At 41.6% G+C, this 21092-nt stretch overlaps 3 protein-coding genes across 8 annotated transcripts; 1 reads left to right on the forward strand and 2 right to left on the reverse strand.

Moving 5' to 3' along the window:
* Window positions 1–885: 885 nt before the first annotated feature.
* On the reverse strand, window positions 886–6506 carry pcyt1aa (phosphate cytidylyltransferase 1A, choline a). 5 transcript variants are annotated; one of them, XM_055882953.1, is made up of 10 exons: window positions 6142–6506; window positions 3778–3847; window positions 3540–3660; window positions 3290–3389; window positions 2998–3114; window positions 2636–2787; window positions 2440–2518; window positions 2197–2339; window positions 1351–1539; window positions 886–1135 (listed from the first exon to the last, which is right to left on the reverse strand). In XM_055882953.1, exons 3-10 carry the CDS (start codon window positions 3651–3653, stop codon window positions 956–958), a joined length of 1074 nt encoding a protein of 357 aa, XP_055738928.1. In that variant the 5' UTR covers window positions 3654–3660; window positions 3778–3847; window positions 6142–6506; the 3' UTR covers window positions 886–955. The 5 variants fall into 5 exon arrangements, with proteins under 5 accessions (XP_055738928.1, XP_055738927.1, XP_055738926.1 ...); XM_055882952.1 differs by lacking the exon at window positions 3778–3847 and adding an exon at window positions 4389–4467; XM_055882951.1 differs by lacking the exon at window positions 3778–3847 and adding an exon at window positions 4333–4467.
* Window positions 6507–8459: 1953 nt separating this feature from the next.
* LOC129823884 (stress-associated endoplasmic reticulum protein 1) lies at window positions 8460–12263 on the reverse strand. The gene is made up of 3 exons (XM_055882959.1): window positions 11990–12263; window positions 11561–11636; window positions 8460–9819 (listed from the first exon to the last, which is right to left on the reverse strand). The coding sequence occupies exons 1-3, from the start codon at window positions 12071–12073 to the stop codon at window positions 9779–9781; spliced, it is 201 nt and encodes a 66-aa protein (XP_055738934.1). The 5' UTR covers window positions 12074–12263; the 3' UTR covers window positions 8460–9778.
* Window positions 12264–13477: 1214 nt separating this feature from the next.
* Window positions 13478–18805, forward strand: LOC129823883 (thioredoxin reductase-like selenoprotein T1a). Of its 2 annotated transcripts, XM_055882957.1 has the most exons (6): window positions 13479–13833; window positions 14697–14807; window positions 15488–15614; window positions 16608–16695; window positions 16823–16997; window positions 17272–18805. In XM_055882957.1, exons 1-5 carry the CDS (start codon window positions 13694–13696, stop codon window positions 16945–16947), a joined length of 591 nt encoding a protein of 196 aa, XP_055738932.1. In that variant the 5' UTR covers window positions 13479–13693; the 3' UTR covers window positions 16948–16997; window positions 17272–18805. The 2 variants fall into 2 exon arrangements, with proteins under 2 accessions (XP_055738933.1, XP_055738932.1); XM_055882958.1 differs by lacking the exon at window positions 16823–16997 and having other exon boundaries at window positions 13478–13833.
* Window positions 18806–21092: the final 2287 nt, after the last annotated feature.

Below are 21092 nucleotides of genomic sequence, written 5' to 3' on the forward strand. Positions count from 1 at the left end.
CATACATGCACACACTCAGACACTAACACTTCGAGGGGAGATCAAGGGACTGATGGTTCCTACATTGCAAAGAAAAAGACTCAGCTCTGCTGATACGGAATTCAACAGTGCACCGAACACCCCTCAACACAATATGTATGAATATGAATTCCCCACTAAACTCAAGGTTAACAAAATAAAATCACCTCGCTAAGATTAACATCTTGAGTAGGAAGTGTGCATCAGAAATGTTCCTATCAGTGAGAAATAATTGATGTGAAATTAAAATTTAAAAGTGACAAACGTAACATGAAGGGTAATGAACACACAGCTCCAAATGCCTCCAGTGAGTAGTGGTTACTGACTGAATAAAATAAAGAGATGTGACTGCTACAATGTGCATTAACCCCCCTCTGACTGATGAAGTAGTACAGTCCATAAATGGACACCAATTGAGAAAGGGAGTGAAAAAAATGAAACGGGTAGAGCAAATGAAGTGAGAGACAATGCTATACAGATATAAGTGGACATACTGATGATTTGTTTGGAGGGGTTGAATGCTGATATTGTCGAGGGGCGGGATTAACAGACCAAGATAAAAAAAAAAGGGGAGCCTTAATCTTCATCAGACTCATCATCCTCGCTGATGGGGTATCCCCGTGCTGCGCTGTGGTGGGATGGAGGGGAAGGTGAGGGCTTGTTTAAGAAGGGCGAGGGGGAGCGCTCGCGGGTGGGGCTGCTGCTGGGGCTGATGGCCTGCAGCATGCGGCCTCTGCCCTCCTTCAACATGTGCTTCTAGAGAGAGAGAGAGAAAGAGGCGGCATCTCAGTCTAGATTTCAAGTTCATTTGTTGTTCTTAGGCTATAAAACAAATCCACGTGGATCTACAGCGTGACATCTTTTGTTTGGAGGGGTTGAATGCTGATATTGTCGAGGGGCGGGATTAACAGACCAAGATAAAAAAAAAAGGGGAGCCTTAATCTTCATCAGACTCATCATCCTCGCTGATGGGGTATCCCCGTGCTGCGCTGTGGTGGGATGGAGGGGAAGGTGAGGGCTTGTTTAAGAAGGGCGAGGGGGAGCGCTCGCGGGTGGGGCTGCTGCTGGGGCTGATGGCCTGCAGCATGCGGCCTCTGCCCTCCTTCAACATGTGCTTCTAGAGAGAGAGAGAGAAAGAGGCGGCATCTCAGTCTAGATTTCAAGTTCATTTGTTGTTCTTAGGCTATAAAACAAATCCACGTGGATCTACAGCGTGACATCTTCCATTGAACTGTACACTATATTATTCTCCAGAGCAGTAAATTAGGATTGCCACAAAAGACACCATTCTAGTCTACATTACAATACACACACAAAACAAAAAGTTCTCACCAGTGCTCCCTCAGGGCCGAACATCTGCAGAAAGTTGCCAATGAACTCCCGGGACTTCTCCTCCCACTTCTGGATGAGGTCGATGCTCTTGTTCTCCACCTTCTGCACAAACTCTTTACTCTTCTCCTCCACATCTTTCACCTTCCTCTTCACCTTGTCCACACGCTCTTGCAGGTGGTACTTCTTCTCCTGAAAGACAGGGACACAGTGTCATACCAGTGCAGTGTCTTAACACCAGACCTTGGCAAGTGAGGCTGCACTAAACTAGTAAACAAATCATGTTTCCTAGCAGCTTTTATTCAAATACAACTAGTACCACAACTAATTCTGATTCCACTGTCACCCATAACAAATAAACATTTTTCACCCCAATTTCATGGTATCCAATTGTCCCATCGCTGCAACTCCCCTACGGACTCGGTTGAGGCGAAGGTCGTGAGCCATGTGTTCTCCGAAACACGACCCTAACAAGTCGCACTGATCGCCTAACCCGGAAGCCAGCCGCACCAATGTGTTGGAGGAAACACCGTCCAGCTGACAATCGAAGTCAGTCCGCCACAAGGAGTCGCTAGAGCGAGATTGGACAAGGAAATCCCGGCCGGTAAAACCCTCCCCTAACCCGGACAATGCTGGGCCAATTGTGCACTGCCTCATGGGTCTCCCGGCCCTGGGCCGGCTGTAACACAGCCTGGCATTGAACCCGGGTCTGTAGTGACGCCTTAAGCACTGCGATGCCAATGACAAATAGCTACCTCTCAACTACTGCTCCTTATGACTCATCAAAAGTCGGCACAACCAAATACCATCATTACTACTAATAAGAATGATAGTAACATGAAGTGTTACATTGATGAAGCTGACGTTGAGCTCCTTGGCCGTGTAGCCGCGTTGCAGGTTGCGTCTCACGTATACATCATAGTCGCGGACGATGCGCGTGATGATGTCCGAGGTGGAGATTCCCTCCGTTCTCTGGGTAGGTGCAAACATGCCTGTAGGTACAAGGGGCCAAACGGTGAGAGGTCATCGTGACAGACACACGGTACCAGGACATTCATTTTGGACATTCCTGCTGGTTGTCATGGTACCCACCCGCCTCCTTGATGTGCTTGTAAACGTCGTCCTGGCCTGCTGATGTATATGGGATGTCGTCATGGGCAACAAAGTCGATCTGGTGGGGTGAGGGGGGTGAATGAGAGAAGGAATACATTATACACTGCAGACAAAATACACATTCTGAACACACAAAATTGCGTTCCATTCCCCCCCATCCTTCCCTCTCTCTCACTCTGTGCTTGGAGAGGAACTCGGGTGTAAGCGTCCAGGGCGCGTTCCTGACTACCTCGTCCACGTAGCGGCAGTGGCTGACTGCGTCGTAGCGCTCGTCCTCGTTCATCACCGTGAACCCTTTGAACTTGTGTGTCAGGTCATCACTACACACTGAGACGAGAGGAAAAGAAGCACGGGGGTTCAGGGGAAGTGAATAAACTTGAATTAGTTCCAGCACTTTACATAGAGGGTGCTTGGCATTATGCCTCCGAAAAACTATTTCCTCGAAGAACCAAATAAATGGACAGACAGTAAACCAGCAAGAGGGCACTCAAGGCATGTTGAGCAAGGAAAGGTTGACAACCAGAGTGAGACACTCACCGCCCACAATGAGGTGTGTGTTCGGAAAGAGGCCCTTGGCCTGCATGAGGGCCCGGGCATGGCCTGAGTGGAACACATCAAAGATGCCATCTGCATATACCCGAACTGGCCTATCAACTGTGGGAGAGTGACATGATGGCGATGATAGCCAATCACAGGTCACGTCAATAGAGAAACATTCCTTATATTTTCAGAACTGTTCATGTCTTTTGAATGGTGCTGCTTGCTACAGTTTGAGAGTGATTGACATGTGTTTCTGAGTGTAGTGTGTGTTGATGTGTGTGCGACTCACATGGAGTTCCCCTCTTGGCCTCCTCCATACTGACTCGCAGGTATGGAGTGTCCTCAGCCGACTCTAGCTCATCAGCATAGGGGGCGGGATCTTTTAAACCCTAGTGTACGAATACACATAATTACCATGACAACCATGAGAAGGGTTTCCTTCCTAAGAATCATGACTCACTATCTTATCTTAACCAACACACATCAACTCCCTGTAAATACTCACACACACACAAAGCCTCTTTCTCTTCCTCACTCACCACGGTGGATCTTGGTACTTTCCCTGGCCGTTCTACCTCCTCGGTCTCTCCGTTAGACCCGTCTCTCCTCCTCTTCCTGGACAGGCTGGACCGGCTTGAGCTGTGGGCCTCCATCCCGGGGCTGAAATGTTACACACACACCGTAACAGCTATCATCTTGCTTAAAGAGAAAAAGCAATAAGATGCACTATTCCAAAAAATAGAATTTGCTGTCTGCATGGACAAAAACAACATTCACCTGTAGCGGGATGTGCAAACAAGGAGTCTTATTGCAGCTACTGAAGGTTATACCTTTGTAAGAAATAAGCCTGTCAAAATAAAGGAAACACCAACATAAAGTGTCTTAATAGGGCTTTGGACCTCCATGAGCCGCCAGATCAGCTTCAATACACCTTGGCATAGATTCTACAAGTGTCAGGAACTCTATTGGAGGGATGTGACACCATTCTTCCATGAGACATTCCATCAGCTGTTTTGTTGATGGTGTTGGAAAACGCTGTCTCAGGCGCCGCTCCAGAATCTCCCATAAGTGTTTGATTGGTTTTAAATCTGGTGACTGACACACACACACACACACACCCTTTAACCCCCCTGTTTCAAAGTCACTGAGATCTCTCTTCTAGCCATGGTAGTCAAAATAATGGGCAACTGGGCATTTATATACATGACCCTAAGCATGATGGGATGTTTCTTGCTTAAATAACTCAGGAACCACACCTGTGTGGAAGCACCTGCTTTCAATATACTTTGTATCCCTCATTAACTCAAGTGTTTCCTTTATTTTGGCAGTTACCTGTCTATAATAGATCAGTCTCTCCCCAGTGAGTCTACATTGAATGCAATTCACACCAATTCCATTATCCACCACAGGGCGGCGTCCATCCACTAGGCACTACAAGGAGGTAGAAAGGTCGAGTGGTGTCTGCGTCTGCCGGCAGGGTCGAATGGTGCGGTTACATAATAACCCAGGCATGTTCTCGGTGAACACGTTCACTGGCCTTTCAATCACCCACACTTTCAAGTCGACACTAATACCGTTCAGGTTTCATGCACGGACTGGTGTTGAAATAATAAATATGCAAATTTTAAGAATTTAAGATATGTATTTTTTGCCTCGTCTAATTCCGGACATGCCTTTGCACTAACAAAAGTGATAGGCTACTTGAAATGTAAACTGGTGCCAAACTGAAACAGTTAAAACACAACGTTCTCATAACTATTTACCCGTGTGTATGTTCCATGGGACCAGTTAGCGACTTTAAACTACAAAAAGTATTCCATTCCAGTCTACATCATCTAGCAAAGTGACTGTGTGGGCTTGTACTACTATCTTCATGGGTACCGGAAATCCCCAAAAGTCTCCCTCATTGGGACAGTTCCCACTTCCCACCTCATTGGGACAGTTCCCACTTCCCCACGAGTACAGAGGCTATTTTATGCTTAGCGGTTAGGTTTGGGGCTACAATTATGGTTAGGGGATAGTGATATGAGTTAGGGATTATTGAAAATATGATTTTTTATTTAAATCAATTTTAGGTCCACACACGGATAGTAAAACGTATGGTGTGTGTATGTATCACCAAAGTTGTCACACACTCACTCCCTCCCCCACCCACTTTGCTAGAAGATTATTGTCTGTAGACTGGAAAATAATAATGCTTATAAAGTCACAACCCACTACTGATCTCATGGAAGGCTCACCTACAGCTGCACAAGGGTCAGACGGACTTCCTGTGTCGAGTAAAGGCGTCCGCATGCTTACTTTCCAAAAGTTTTTCCCCCGGTTGTTCATGCACACAAAATATTTTCTCGAGACGAACCTTCGACCTTCACTTGAACGTATCTATACTTGAATAACAAGAAAAAAAGCAGCAATATTACTGTTTACCCATCTTGAGTCACTGTAGCCACTTTCTCAAAATAGTCAGAATTAATCTAAAATAACTCAAGAAATCATTCATTTTGACGTTTTTGCCAAGGAGATCTGTCTCGCAATTTTACATCAAACTGGGATGTTTGGTGCAGTATTTCTTAAGTAAAAAAAATTGTATGAAAATGTGTCATCTCTTGTTGACTGACAAAAAACACTGACAACAATCACCAATAAAGGAGCATTGACTCAAAAAAAAGTGTGTGCACGACCAGCCAACAAAAACCTTGCCGAAGACCAAAACGTCACAAACTGTTGTCATAAAATATGCTTAACTGTACCAAACTGTTTGGATGGAAGTATGCCAATGGATGCATTTACACGGGAAGCCTGTCCGACCTTGTGCAGCTGTAAGCAAACGGGGCGTATCTGCTGGCTACAATCTACAGCAATCGATTGTCATCTAATAGTAGGGAGAAAGGCGGAGGTAGGGGTTATCACACGTAGCTAGCTTCGTTTAACTGACAAAGAGAGAGTGACCTCGAAGTGCAGATGTCCAGTCTTAACAAGCTGTCTTCCATATATTAGCTTGACTATCTCTGACAATCCAACAAAGTACGTAGCTAGCTAGGTAGCCAGTTGTGCCAAGTATAACGCTCTGGGAAACCAATCTGATCACACTATAGCTAGCTAACTAAAAATACTTAGCTATAATATGATTTACGAACTTACCGTTGTGCTTGGCCTGGGGTCTGCAGTGTAGAAGTAGCTAACGTTACTGTTGCAAACTAGCTCATAGGCAGTGTTCTAGGGAAATATTTGCTACCTACTGACTGTGAAGTTGGTGCGCTTTCTGATGCTAACTAGCTAGCTGTTGGCTAACGCTAAATTCAACAACTAGCTAGTATAACAATTTACCGAATCCCAACATGCCGGTAACGTTAGTCCAATGTCAAGAACTGTGCCAGCAGCTCGATATGTAGAGGGGAAGAGCAGACGGATTATCAACACAGTACTTCTGCAATCCTCGGATTGACAGGTTTACTCAAAGACATTACAGTATGTGGTTTACTCCACATAGGAACTACAACAACCAGAATTTTTTTCCCAGGAAATTACGTTATTTTTTATGCGTGGCCTGATGTTTCCGGTGAATTTTACTCTAAAATCTCTGAAGTCGGAGAACGGTATTATTCTGCCACCTTGGGGCAACTAACTATTCAGGCAAATTCTTTTCAGGAAACTACAATATTATGTATGTATGCATGCCAGTGGAGGCTGCTGAGGGGAGGATGTCTCATAATAATGGCTGGAACGAAGTGTTATGACTGGAATGTAGTGAATGGAATCAAACATCAAAACCATGTGTTTGATACTAGTCCAGCTATTATTTTGAGCCATCCTCCCCTCAGCAGCCTCCTCTGATGTGTGTGTGTGTGTCTGTGTGTACATACACTTAGGTTGGAGCCATTAAAACTCGTTTTTCAACCACTCCACAAATTTCTTGTTAACAAATTATAGTTTTGGCAAGTCGGTTAGGACATCTACTTTGTGCATGACACAAGTAATTTTTCCAACAATTATTTACAGACAGACTATTTCACTCATAATTCACTGTATCACAATTCCAGTGGGTCAGAAGTTTACATTCACTAAGTTGACTGTGACTTTAAACAGCTTGGAAAATTCCAGAAAATGAAGACCTACCTTCAAACTCTGTGCCTCTTTGCTTGACATCATGGGGAAATCAAAAGAAATCAGCCAAGACCTCAGGAAAAAAATTGGAGACCTCCACAAGTCTGGTTCATCCTTGGGAGCAATTTCCAAACGCCTGAAGGTACCACGTTCATCTGTACAAACAATTGTACGCAAGTATAAACACCATGGGACCACGCAGCCGTCATACCGCTCAGGAAGGAGACGCGTTCTGTCTCCTGGAGATGAACGTACTTTGGTGCAAAAAGTGCAAATCAATCCCAGAACAACAGCAAAGGACTTTGTGAAGATGCTGGAGGAAACAGGTAGAAAAGTATCTATTTCCACAGTAAAACGAGTCTTATATCGACATAACCTGAAATGCCGCTCAGCAAAGAAGAAGCCACTGCTCCAAAACCGGCATAAAAAAGCCAGACTACGTTTGCAACTGCACATGGGGATAAAGATCGTACTTTTTGGAGAAATGTCCTCTGGTCTGATGAAACAAAAATAGAACTATTTGGCCATAATGACCAAAGTTATGTTTGGAGGAAAAATGAGGATGCTTGCATGCCGCCGAAGAACACCATCCCAATCGTGAAGCACGGGGGTGGCAGCATCATGTTGTGGGGGTGCTTTGCTGGAGGGGGGACTGGTGCACTTCACAAAATAGATGGCATCATGAGGTAGGGAAATGATGTGGATATATTGAAGCAACATCAGTCAGGAAGTTAAAGCTTGGTCGCAAATGGGTCTTCAAAATTGACAATGCAAACCCCAAGCATACTTCCAAAGTTGTGGCAAAATGGCTTAAGGACAACAAAGTCAAGGTATTGGAGTGGCCATCACAAAGCGCTGACCTCAATCCCATAGAACATTTGTGGCCAGAACTGAAAAGCGTGAGTGAGCAAGGAGGCCTACAAACCTGACTCGGTTACACCAGCTCGGTCAAGAGGAATGGCCCAAAATTCACCCAACTTATTGTGGGAAGCTTGTGTAAGGCTACCTGAAACATTTGACCCAAGTTAAACAATTGAAAGGCAATGCTACCAAATACTAATTGAGTGCATGTAAACTTCTGACCCACTGGGAATGTGATGAAAGAAATAAAAGCTGAAATAAATCAGTCTCTCTACTATTATTCTGACATTTCACATTCTTAAAATAAAGTGGTGATCCTAACTGACCTAAGACAGGGAATTTTTACTGGGATTAAATGTCAGGAATTGTGAAAAACGGAGTTTAAAAATGTACTTGGCTAAATTGTATGTAAACTTCCAACTTCAACTGTACATGCAAATATGTTAGTATTTATTCTGGGTGATTGGTATCTCACATAAGAAAAGCACACAAAATAATGTACCAATTATCATATTTAATTAATTTCGCTCTTACATTGCCAGCATACTTTATGCCCAGTAAAATAACCAGGTTGACATTTTCATCCAGCCCTTAAGATTTACTTCTAAACACTGGTTTAGTGAAGATAATTACATTTTATCCAGTAAGCTTGAGCCTTGAACTGTTTCCGTAAACATGAGGACAGGACGTCAGATCAACTATCAAAGCTTGAAGATGTCCTTCTTACTTTTACTGATCCATATTCAACTGACTGTGGATCAGTTGACAATCCCAAAGCCCCAAGAATAGGAGGGCCAATCAATAGATACAAAATATTTAAAAAGTAGATGAGGACTAGACCGCAAAAAAACAATAGGACTGCTTATCATTACGTACCACTAATTTCTACCAAAACCATATAGAGTTTGCCCAACTTCTTAAACCAACACCATGTTAGCGGCTTTGAGCATTCCATTTATATGACAAGTATTTTAATTATAGACATTCAGTTACATAGCATTGTTTAAAATTTAGAAAATTCCATGAACTGCTATTGGTTAATATTGTCCATAGGGAGCTAACATGGCTGCCATATGGAACTCTTTGATTATACGGTGTCATGTAAATGCATCATAATGCCATAACTTCAATGTCCTAACTTTCTAAATACATGGCTCTGGTTTCTACCTTTTAGTTGTTCTTTTGGCATGAGTATTATATCCAGCTTCAAATCTTGTGCTAAGATTTATGTTGCTGAATTTCTTTCCAGTCTGACCAAGACATTTGGTCATTCTACCAAACAAAAAACATGTTCAAAGCAAAACAGAACATTTCTTTCAATACACTAAATTAAAGAAGAAATTGTAGTTCATATTACACACTGAAATTACAACAAAGTGGTGGCAAAGAAGACTTCCAGAAAGGACCACCAAAAACAGAGCTCACAATTCCACAAGATGGCCAACTTGCCTGAGATTGACAGAGCACATCACCTTTTATTTCAGAAACCCCACTATTGGAATGCACTAAGCTTGAATGGCTTTTTGTTGTGTGCTGAAAATTGTTAACCTCTATCATTTAAGGCACAAGGTAGGAATGACTTGACAGAGCTTGCCAAAAGTAACCAGAAAGACAAATAACAAAGGTCAAACAAAATAATACAAATTAAGAACAGAAAGTCACTAAAAGTGCAAGACAGTGGCTCATCGTCCTTGGCCTAGCTGTGTGCAACTTAAGAAGACTGAGAATGTTGAGTGAAGGATAATGGGACGTCATCGAGGTGGTACTTGGTTCGGCGGATACTGAGTGGAATGGACGGGGTGGACATGTCATCCTACATGCCCATCCGAATGCTCTGAATGATCTGGAAGATAGCTGTGGAGAGAGATAATTCTGATGTTAAGAAAACAAATCTACACTGGAGTTCATTGACAAGGAATTTAGCTGAGTCAAAGAATCCCTCAGATGACACTAGAAAACCCTGACCCAAAGTGAAGGTTTTTATTCACTGACAACAGCAGTCGCCATTGAAGCTCGGAACACTGTTGGGAACTGACCAGAATGTACTGCTGGAATAGTCTACTCTACCTTTTCTCCTTTCTTTTAACTCGCCAGTGTGACTATATCCCTCCTTTCCTGCAAAGTATTAATTTATGTTTCCAAGGTCACTAATGTAATTGCTCTATTATGTTCTGCTGAAATCTCTGAAAGTGTTGCCAAACCCACTGACTAGTAAAAGCCTGGACTGGGACAAACAGTGGGAGGGGAGGACAAGGGAGTAAGCCAAAATGTCAAATCAGACCACACAGAAACAGTACAAACATTCTGTCTGACCCAGGATAAAAGATGAAAACAGACTCCCAACATTTAGCAGGCGGAGTTCTTCGAACACTTATCAAGATTTGTCTTTCCCTAATATTAGCTGAGAGAGGCAACAAACGCATTGATATTGCCTGTTAAAAAGCTAATATTGACAAAAAGATAGATGTGCAAAGGCTGACAACCCTATGGCTGTCAGGAGATATAGTGGTCCTTTGTAGCTCAGTTGGTAGAGCATGACGCTTGTAATGCCAGGGTAGTGGATTCGATTCCAGAGACCACCCATACGTAAAATGTATGCACGCATGACTGTAAGTCACTTTGGATAAAAGCGTCTGCTATATGGCATATATTAAAGAGCCTAACAAACCCCTAATGAGACCATTGCTTGGTTTGAATACAGTATGAAGGTCCTGCCTACTTCCTGGATCATGTCCCACACTGTTTTTGAATGACCTTATTATAGCATCATGAAACCGTGACCATTTAAGATACTGTATATGTACAATTCTATTAGTATTTGTGGATTAATTTAATTTTACCCAATGCCGTTGAACATGTTCAATTACACAAAAATAAAACATAATTGAAAAACCTTAATGAAAGGTATCAGGTAAATGTAAATTATTCCACGAATATGAATATAATCTTACATATGAATTTGATGATATAATCTTGAAGGCCATTCAAAAACAGAGTGGTCCATGATCCAGGAATTAGGTGGGACTTTCATACTGTAGACGTGGGTCTACACTAGGAACCAAACAGAACCAAACAGGGAGAGACCTACCTGAATTTGTCCAATAGAAACAAATTTTTGTTGCAAAAGATTTTCTGTTTGCTACAGTTTGGACTAATGATTATACCCCTGGTCTACTTTAAAGACTGTTTGTGAGATAAGGTTATGATGTATGTTTTTTATTTCAATGTTATATTCAGCACCATAACAAGTCGTACAAGACATCACACCTGTGGGAATGTGAACACCTGCACACGCTTGAGAAAAAAAAATATATAATGATTCTGTATACGCATGCTCATTTCAGATATGAAGAAAGAAGCAAAGGGAGGACACAATTTGCCCCAGCACTACAATTTCACGTTCCAAATCTACACTTGTAGACCTCAAAGGTATAGATAGGTAAGCAATTTAGTTTTATCTGGCCTTATGACAAGCTCGGCAGAATGTTGGATACACCTTTCAGATCAACAAAAGTGTCTGGGATAAAGTACGGATCAATTTCAGAGTTCTGCTCATCATCACTGGGAAATTAGTAAAATAGTCAACAGAACTCACCTGATCCACACACAACAAAGATAAAGAGGGCCAACAGCCAGGGTCCCACAGCCACCTTATCATCTTGAGGGTTTCTCTGTGAAACCAAACACAGTACACGTCATGCTACTGTACTAACATGTCAACGGTCAAACATGTATAATTCTCAAACCAGTAATCAGAAACATACAGCTGTTTAAATATAATGTAAACAACTTTGTATGATGTTACATTTCATGGATACTACCGCAACAGCTGACCAAAGATTGAGAGCTGGGCAACTTGGCAATTTGCATATACTAAGGGCAAAGCATAAGTATATGTTGACAAAAAAATGAAACAAAAAAAACTAGCAAACAATCAGACAATTAAGCATTTGCTAGTTACTCATTTTAAGTAACATATTCCTTAACCCGTTTGTAAACCAAAATAAAATAGTTCAAATGTTACCGTAGATTTGGCTACGTTGCCTCTTTGCGTGATATTCTTGCTGTGTTTTTCGTTGGCCATACGAATCCTCTGTTTGGCGACCATCTTCCAAATAAGTAGGTTATGAATTATTTTACAAAAATGTGGAATGTTAGTTATATGGTTAATATGGCTCACTGGTATGCAGCTGGCACTCGTCTATTCTACAGTACAAAATGTTTCAAAAGGGAGAATAAAAGCAAGACAAATGTCTACGTATGCAAAGTCTTAAGCCCGCCCACACAGGAAGACCGCATTTCGAACTTGCAATGTATATTTGCTATATCTTTCCGCCGCCCACTGTGTCGCGATATAGTTCTTCCCACTTTGATCATTACAAACTATCGCTTACCATATTATTGCATTTGCTAGTGTAGTTTCACAATTCTAGTACTTCAGCTCTTTCGACTTTGATATATGTAGTAAATGCAAACCTAATGCACTTGACTTCGATGGCTGCATTGACAGTGACATGTTCATTTCAAATTAATTTCAGTAGTTTAAAAAAATTAATTTCAGTAGTGTCTTCATTCTTGTATAGGGGAACATGTAAGGTAGGACAATGGTTACCCAAACAAACAATGATCAGAATGTACACAAGCGGAGGAGTCGATATTCGCGCTTATAAACGCAGGGTCATTACAGTACTAATATATCCAATCCACAGTCAGATGACAGGCAAGGCACTGCACTTGGTTGTGTGCAGTAAGATAATTCAATATTACAATTGACATATTTTTTGTTGTTGACAATTCAATTGTACAGGTAAACGGTCACCTACTCATTGAACGCTCGTTGCGCATCAATTTTAAAGCGTTCGCTCTTGTGATGCGGTCTTTAATGATAACGTGTATCTATTTACCTATGCCAAAGAGTTTTATAACTAAACCAAGATAGACCACAGCTTGTCATTTCAATTGGCTAGAAATGAGTCATAGTGGCAGAACACGCAACCCCCCCCCCCCCCCAAAGAAAACCTGACCCCTGGCCCCTCATGGGTTGGACTAAACCTTTTTTAGATACATGCGAAATAAATTACATTCCAATAACATAGAAAGGCACTCTTTATTCTTAGATGTTTTCTAAACAGACTTTCTCTGGTTGAGCAACGTTATTTTTTATTTAACTAGGCATGTCAGTTAAGAAAAATATATTATTTACAATGAAGGCCTACCCCCTAACCTGAACGACGCTGGGCCAATTGTACGCCGCCCTATGGGACTCCCGATCACGGCCGGTTGTGATACAGCCCGTGATCGAACCAGGGTCTATAGTGACGCCTATTGCACCGAGATGCAGTGCCTTAGACCGCTGCGCCACGCAGGAGCCTTAAAACTGGCTAGTGAACGTGTTTTTTGTAAGTGGCTTTAAAGGTGTACTGTCATGTATATTCATACTCAGAAAAATCACATAATTTATTATACATGTGCTTATTTTTTCACTCTGTACTGTGACGTTTCACTTAACTCAATTTCTCGGGCAATATACTGCGTTCATACTAGTCGGAACTCTGAAATGTCCGACTTGCTAACTGGTTGCAGTTACATATGTGCCGCGTTCAATCAGTTAGCAAGTCGGAAATTTAAGTATTTCCTAGTTCCGTCTAGAACGTGAACGCGGCAGTAGTTTCACGGAGCAGAGTGGGGGAGCACGGGACTGATACAGAAGTGAAGAAATCGTTGCAGAATGGCGGAGAGGTGGCTACCTTTTTCGATCATATTTCTAGGAGTTCTCTCCTTGTACTGTGCTGCGTCGGCTGATAACAGCGGCATTAAGAAGATGAAGATGCAATTTGCAACAGGTCCACTTCTTAAATTCCAAATCTGGTAAGGGAGGACAATACATTTTGAGTAGACCTCTGTTGTTCAGTTAGCATTAGCTACTTGCCTGCGTGAGTCTAAACCGAATTTGCATTTCCTGTTTTGGAACCAGAATCGTTATAATTTCCATGTAAACAAATTGACTGTCAAACTGGTGTAGCGTCCCATATTTTTGTTCAAAACATTATCTAACCTATTTTTCCTGAATTAATTATTTAGCTAGAGGTAACGAACCTAACTACGGCAGTGCAAAGCTACTGTAGTTAGTTAAATCCTATTAGGTAACTAGCTAACTAATTCTGTTCAGGAAGTTGGGTGGGTGTAGTCAACTAACCTTAATCAGCGCAATATTTTTGGTTAGCTAACAACATCCACATGTTTATGTAGCTAAATGACAACCGTGCTTTGTCTGTTAATTAATCATCTGTGGTGAGAGTTTGAAAAAACATCTAGTTAGCTACTCTACTTCCACTGTCAAATAGTTCATCCTGTGATTTGCATACCCATGTAGGCAATAACTGTTGGATTAATTTATACCATATCAAGAGCATGGCATTAACTCAGACCAAGGGAGATTTGTGTTTGGAATGTGAAATGGTTATATTCAGTAGTTTAATTATGCATTTGTGCAATAGAGTAACCGTGTGCCATACAATGAAATGTCACCACATGCTTTACTGGCAACACACCAGTATTAGCTTGGAAGTCGCAACAACCAATCAAAGATGACTTTGGACTTTAGTTTGTGTATATGTTTGGCTGTGACCAAGTGTATCTAGCCTTGCCTCTGAGGACTGTGTGTTTTTCTGAGTGCCTCACTGTCTGTTCCCCTGACTCTGGCCCTGTTTGACTCTCCAACTCTCTCTCAGCATCTCCTGAGGGTACAAGAGGGTGTTTGAGGAGTACATGCAGGTCTTGTACCAGCGGTACCCAGACATCCGCATTGAGGGAGAGAACTACCTTCCTCTACCTCTCTACCGGTAAATTACACTCAATGATGTATAAATCCTGGATTGCTGATGTTATGTATTGGCCATTGAGAGGCTTTGAAGCCACCGGTCGGCCATGTTGGCGCTCCCCAGTAGGAGCAGTCCTCCATAGGAATGAATGGAATTCTACAGTATTTCAGTTAAATGTTTCAAGGACAAAATTACATGTATTTACATATTTGTGTTGTTGTGGGGACAGTTTACATTAGTCATCTCAAAAAATTATACTTTAATTAAAATGTTTTTACTTTTTATTTTTGTTTAGCTCACAATGTAATAATGCATAATGTCATTACAATATGCATTGAGGTGTCTATAATAATGTAGACATTCATTTCTATAGGAGTGCTAAGATGGAGGCACAGTGGCTTCAACACAGTGCTCCCTATCAGACATCTAGTGTATATCAAAAGAACTGGTTACACTGTGTGCCACCATACCATGGAAACACTTGACACTTAAATTGGAAGCGTATTGCAATGTATTCTCCCATGTGTGGTTGTTAACAACAAATTGACCCTCAGGTCTTCATCTGTTCTGGGCCTAAGGGCTACACACACTACATACCGCCGGGTGCAAAATCCTTTTCTTTGTTGACGATTTACACCTTGATATCTGCCACTATGTTCTACCCTCTCTCTGGAAGTTGACATCTTGTTTGCTGTCCTCAGACACGTTGCTTCCTTCCTGTCCATGTTCAAGCTGGCACTGATCGGACTGATCATCATCGGCAAGGACCCTTTTGCCCTCTGCGGTATGCAAGCCCCAGGCGTCTGGGTCTGGGGACAGGAGAATAAGGTGAGAATCTCTTAGGTAAAAAAATGCTACATGACACTTGGTGTTAGCGTCACAGGCATACCGTATGTTATTGTATAACAATACTCTGCAGTTTAAGTATAGCCATGTTGATTTGTGTATAACTCAGTCCTTAAGAGATACATTGAAAATGTAAGAGTAGTCATAGACAAGTGACTACTGAGAGACACTCTCATACCTTACCCATGGGAGTTCATAACAACTGTGTTGTTTTCCCTGGCTATGAACCTGGATCTCCAAGGTAACATGAGCCAGTGGTGCTGAAGTAGAGTGCACGCAGTATTGAAATCCCATCCATATATACAGTGAGCTCCAACAGTAGAGCGAGAAAGTTAGACGCACAAATATCCTCCCCCCAAGACATGCTGGGTGGGTAGCATTTTTTTTGTGGGGGGGGGGGGGGTATGATATTTATGATTAACTTTCTCACTCATTATTCACGATTCATTCAGGATTATCTGTAACCATTGTAGCATCCACATTAATGTAGATTCTTATACTTATTTACAATAAAATTGAAACCCGATATGGATGAAAATACCCTCCAAATGAAAGCTTTAACCTCATTGTCATTGTATAATTTCAATCCAAAGTGCTGGAGTGCAGAGCTGAAACAACAAATGTGTCACTGTCCCAATACTTTTGGTGCCTACAGTATATGCAAAACACACTGTGGGCAAATAAGAATGTACTTGGGTTATGTAAGTAGTAACACAGGAGCACTACATTACTCTTGTGTGTTCCTCTGCCTACTGTTATAACATGTTGCTGTTTTATCCTTGAGCTGGGTACACAGACGTAAGGCTATGGAACAATTTGAGATTGTTATCTACACTTATATACATGTTATATACAAACTTTATAACTCAAAGTATTGAATTTACAACCAGTTAACTTTGCCCCAGAGAGGATGGAATCCATGGCAAAACACTCATCGATTGGTGTAGATATTGAGTTTCTGTTTGTCTCTTTCAGATTTATGCCTGCATGATGGTGTTTTTCTTCAGCAACATGATTGAAAACCAGTGTATGTCAACAGGAGCGTTTGAAATCACGTTAAACGGTAAGTCTCACTTTGCCACTACTTGTTTGCATGAGTATGCACAAATCCTCCACGGACCCTGCATCATTGTAAAACATCACACAGAAAAGAGTGCGGAGAGTTGATTTGTTTGTACCTACCTGGGCAGATGTGCCAGTGTGGTCCAAGCTGGAGTCGGGTCACCTGCCCTCCATGCAGCAGCTGGTCCAGATCCTGGAGAACGAGATGAAGATGAATGTACCCATGGACACACTCCCCCACCACCGCTCCTAACCCTGTCTCACCCCCCCCCCCCCCCCGGATGGAGCCATAGACCCTTCCACGTACGGAACCATCCTCCACGTCTTCTATCCACTTCAGTCTGCACAGTGGAAAGAACCACCATCTCACACACACACACAATATCTCAGACTAATTTACTGTGTGGTATTGTGTTTGTGCGCTTAAATGTTCTATTCACATGACCATAGTTGTCAGTTTAGGAATACTGAACCTACTCAACCTCACATCAAAAGTTAGGGTGTCATTTTGTGACAGAACTTCAAGGACTTTTGGATGCGCTTGATGTACTCACTTTTGTCTCTTTTTCCTCTGCAGGTTTGAGGTGGGTTTCTCAATGGACTGTGAGGTGATGTTAATGAAGGTCTGCGCTGAAGGCAGGAAGACTGCTAGCTCAGACTGGATGTCCCCATTGCTCCTCACCACGCCCCTTAGACTTCCCGCCCCTGATGCTGGCTTGGGATCTACGGCAACCGCAACAGCCATTTTGTTGTACTATTACTACTGCAGATAGTTAATCTTGTTACAATAAACATTCAGTTTTGTCTCTTATGCTCACATGGATCAATTTAAGCGCAACAATATTGATGTGGATGGTCAGATATTAGAGATTAATATAGATTCCCCCCCCCCCCCCCTTTAATTAGCCACATCGATCCATGTGAGTTAGGCATTAACCATAGGTGGCGTGTCCGTAAGGCCAAAATGATATAGCCTAATTAGCCTATTCCTGTCTATACAGAAATAAATAAAATCATTTAAAATGGGCTACTAAAGTATGATTTGCCAACAAGTGGGCCATAAGCATTGCCTACAGTTGGAAATGCAGCACACGGCAAATACCAAATGCATGATTGTTTAGTTGTGACTCATTGAAAAGCAAAGGCTCATCCAGGCATTTTGCAATATTTCGAAATACAATTGCAAGAAAACCTAGTTTGGAAAGTAAACTGTTATTGCTGTCAGGAGAAAACAATGATAAGACTAATCTGACCTTTACTATAACAATTATCAACTTAATTGAGCTAGTGGACCCCATCTTGACAGTGGTGTAAATAAATAAAACGTTTTATAGTTAATTTCCTCCAATTCTACACATTTTTCCGCAGGGCAGAGAAGATTTAGCAATTTAACTAATTTCATGCAATTTTACTCATTTTGCCATGGGGCAGAGAGGAAGATTAGCTGTTTTACAATACATTTCCTGCAATAATATATATATTTGTGCCATAGGGTGGAGAGAAATGCTTGCAGTTTAATATATGAATGAGACTAACAAAATCAATGGGGGCTGATAATTTGACCATGATAACAAGTCTAGATAGCTGACCGCTAAACTAATTTAGCAATCCCCCCCCAAAAATGCTGATGTAAAATCAAATTTCGAAATTGCTCCTTGTGTATTCTACTATTCCAAGGGCCGCCAGTTGCCCTGGCCTAGGCCTGTACGCTATACATGCTCACCATTACATCCAACACGGATTTAGTTATATTATTAGCCTAAATTATGACAATCCAATCTACTCATCACATTAAGAATAGTAGGCTTGCATAAGTGCAAATGTGATGATGCATGGAATGCTTTATTATAAAGGTGCATTTTTATGGTGAAAATTTGCTTCCCCAAACTTAACTCACACGCCTCATATAGTCATGACGTTTTGCTTTTGAGACATTATTTATAGTATAACCATTGTTAGTGTACTACACGGAAAACATTTTACATCATCTGATCATGAGCATTTGAATAACATTTAAAATAGTATTTCAGAATTATTGTAATTTGTATATTTCTTTGCATAGCTGGAAGTGGAGCTAAGAAGATTAATAAAATGTCTGTCTAATGGTTAAAGAGTTGGGTGAGCTTGGTCTGCTTGAGCTAGGACAAGGTTAACTGATTTTGGTTGTTGGTATGACGATAAGTAAATTATTTTCTAATGTGACTAGGCGGATAAGATCAAGAGAAAAACCACACCAGCTGTTTTTCAAAGGTTACGTGCACAGATAAATCCAGGAGGGGATATATTTTTGTAAGAAACATGATCACAGTTTCATTCTAAAGACCTTTGTAAATGCAGGAGACCGATAACTTAGCAGATGTAAAGTGTATTGGAAATGTATTGATTTAGAATTTGCACTCTTCAGTACTTATAGACTACAATGGATAGAAATTATATTGAAGGTACACTATATAATCTACCGTTCAAAAGTTTGGGGTCACTTAGAAATGTCCTTGTTTTTGAAAAGCAATTTTTTTTGTCCATTAAAATAACATCAACTTGATCAGAAAGAAACACAATGTTGACATTGTTAATGTTGTAAATGATTATTGTATATGTAACTGATGTGAAATGGCTAGCTAGGTAGCGGTGGTGCGCGCTAGCAGCCTTTCAGTCGGTGACATCACTTGCTCTGAAACCTTGAAGTAGTGGTTCCCCTTGCTCTGCAAGGGCCGCGGCCTTTGTGGAGCGATGGGTAACGATGCTTCGTGGGTGCCTGTTGTTGATGTGTGCAGAGGGTCCCTGGTTCGCGGTCGGGGCGAGGGGACGGAATAAAGTTAAACTGTTACATTGGTGCCGTGACCCGGATTACTGGTTGCTGCGGAAAAGGAGGTCGAAAGGGGGGGTGAGTGTAACCGATGTGAAATGGCTATGTATCTTTCCTGTTGTCTAGTCACTTTATTCCTAGTTATATGTACATACACTATATATACAAAAGTATGTGGATACCCCTTCAAATTAGTGGATTGGCTATTTCAGCCAAACCCGTTACTGACAGGTGTATAAAATCGAGCACACAGCCATGCAATGGCAGTAGAATGGACTTACTGAAGAGCTCAGTGACTTTCAACGTGGCACCGTCATAGGATGACAAATTTCCAAAAGGTCAGTTTAGAATGACATTCTAGATGATTCTGTGCTTCCAACTTTGTGGCAACAATTTGGGGAAGTCCTTTTCCTGTTTCAGCATGACAATGCCCCAGTGCATGAAGCAAGGTCCATACAGAAATGGTTTGTTGAGATCAGTGTGGAAGAAATTGACTGGCCTGCACAGAGCCCTCACCTCAACCCCATTGACCACCTTTGCAATGAATTGGAACGCAGACTGCGAGCCAGGCCTAATCGCCCAACATCGGTGCCCGACCTCACTAATGCTCTGAATGGAAGCAAGTCTCCAAAGCATTGTTTTAACATCTAGTAGAAAGCCTCCCCAGAAGAGTGGAGGCAGTTATAGCAGAAAAGGGGGGACCAACTCCATATTAATGCCCATGATTTTGGAATGAGATATTCGATGAGCAGGTGTCCCCATACTTTTGGTCATGCAGTGCGTCACTATATCAAATACAATTATTCTAATCTTACAATAAAGCATGAAATTAATTATTTAAAATCTAAAAATCTAATGCAGTGCTTTGCCAGGCCTGTTTGTGGAATAGCCTACTATTAGCACACAATTGGCAATGTTCCAATACCATCTAATAAAATGATTTCCTAGCTAATAACTGACAGTTGAAATGGCTGAAATAATCTTTGCAGTAATACTTTAAGTTCGGGCCCCTGGATTCTTTCTGACCATGTGACTTGACCAGGAAAAACTCTGGGTTCTAGGCAGCAGTAATTGTACTCTATCACCAGGGGCAAAAATCTGAGATCAACCTTGGAGGGGACAATTACATAAAATTTTCTCAAGAGCAATTCCTGAGGGGGACACCAAAAGTAGTGCTGTAACACATAGCATACGTTGTTAAATGTATATTGAGGAACCATAATTCCTACAACTGGATAATTGATAGGTACAATAGTTAACTGAAGGGTTTTCCCAACTTGTTCAAATGTTTAAATCATTATAATTCTACTACTAATAATAGTTATAGCAGTGCTCCTTACCAGTCCAGTATGTATGCAGGTATTCGTACTTACAAACAGCAATATCAAGAAAGGTCAGTAGGTGACAATGGTACTGTACACTGTATGGGTGTAGTTTTCATAAATACAATGGTGTGATCACATCTAAAATAATCTCCATTGAGAACCATCACAAAGTTGGTCTCCGTATTGAATTGACCTTTTAATTTGACTTTTTCTGATACATTTATATAGTCATTAAATATGTCCACCTGGCCTGAGTCTACAATATCT

Source organism: Salvelinus fontinalis, chromosome 26 (genome assembly GCF_029448725.1).
Source record: "Salvelinus fontinalis isolate EN_2023a chromosome 26, ASM2944872v1, whole genome shotgun sequence".
NCBI lineage: Eukaryota > Metazoa > Chordata > Actinopteri > Salmoniformes > Salmonidae > Salvelinus > Salvelinus fontinalis.

Coding starts and splice junctions, on each gene's coding strand:
- LOC129823884 (XM_055882959.1), bottom strand. CDS start 12,073: ATGGTCGCCAAACAGAGGATTCGTATGGCCAACGAAAAACACAGCAAG. Junction 11,637..11,989: donor GCAACGTAGCCAAATCTACG/GTAACATTTGAA, acceptor TTGGTTTCACAG/AGAAACCCTCAAGATGATAA. Junction 9,820..11,560: donor CTTTGTTGTGTGTGGATCAG/GTGAGTTCTGTT, acceptor CTCTCTCCACAG/CTATCTTCCAGATCATTCAG.
- pcyt1aa (XM_055882954.1), bottom strand. CDS start 3,653: ATGGAGGCCCACAGCTCAAGCCGGTCCAGCCTGTCCAGGAAGAGGAGG. Junction 2,788..2,997: donor CACACACCTCATTGTGGGCG/GTGAGTGTCTCA, acceptor CTCTCGTCTCAG/TGTGTAGTGATGACCTGACA. Junction 2,340..2,439: donor CAAGCACATCAAGGAGGCGG/GTGGGTACCATG, acceptor TTGTACCTACAG/GCATGTTTGCACCTACCCAG.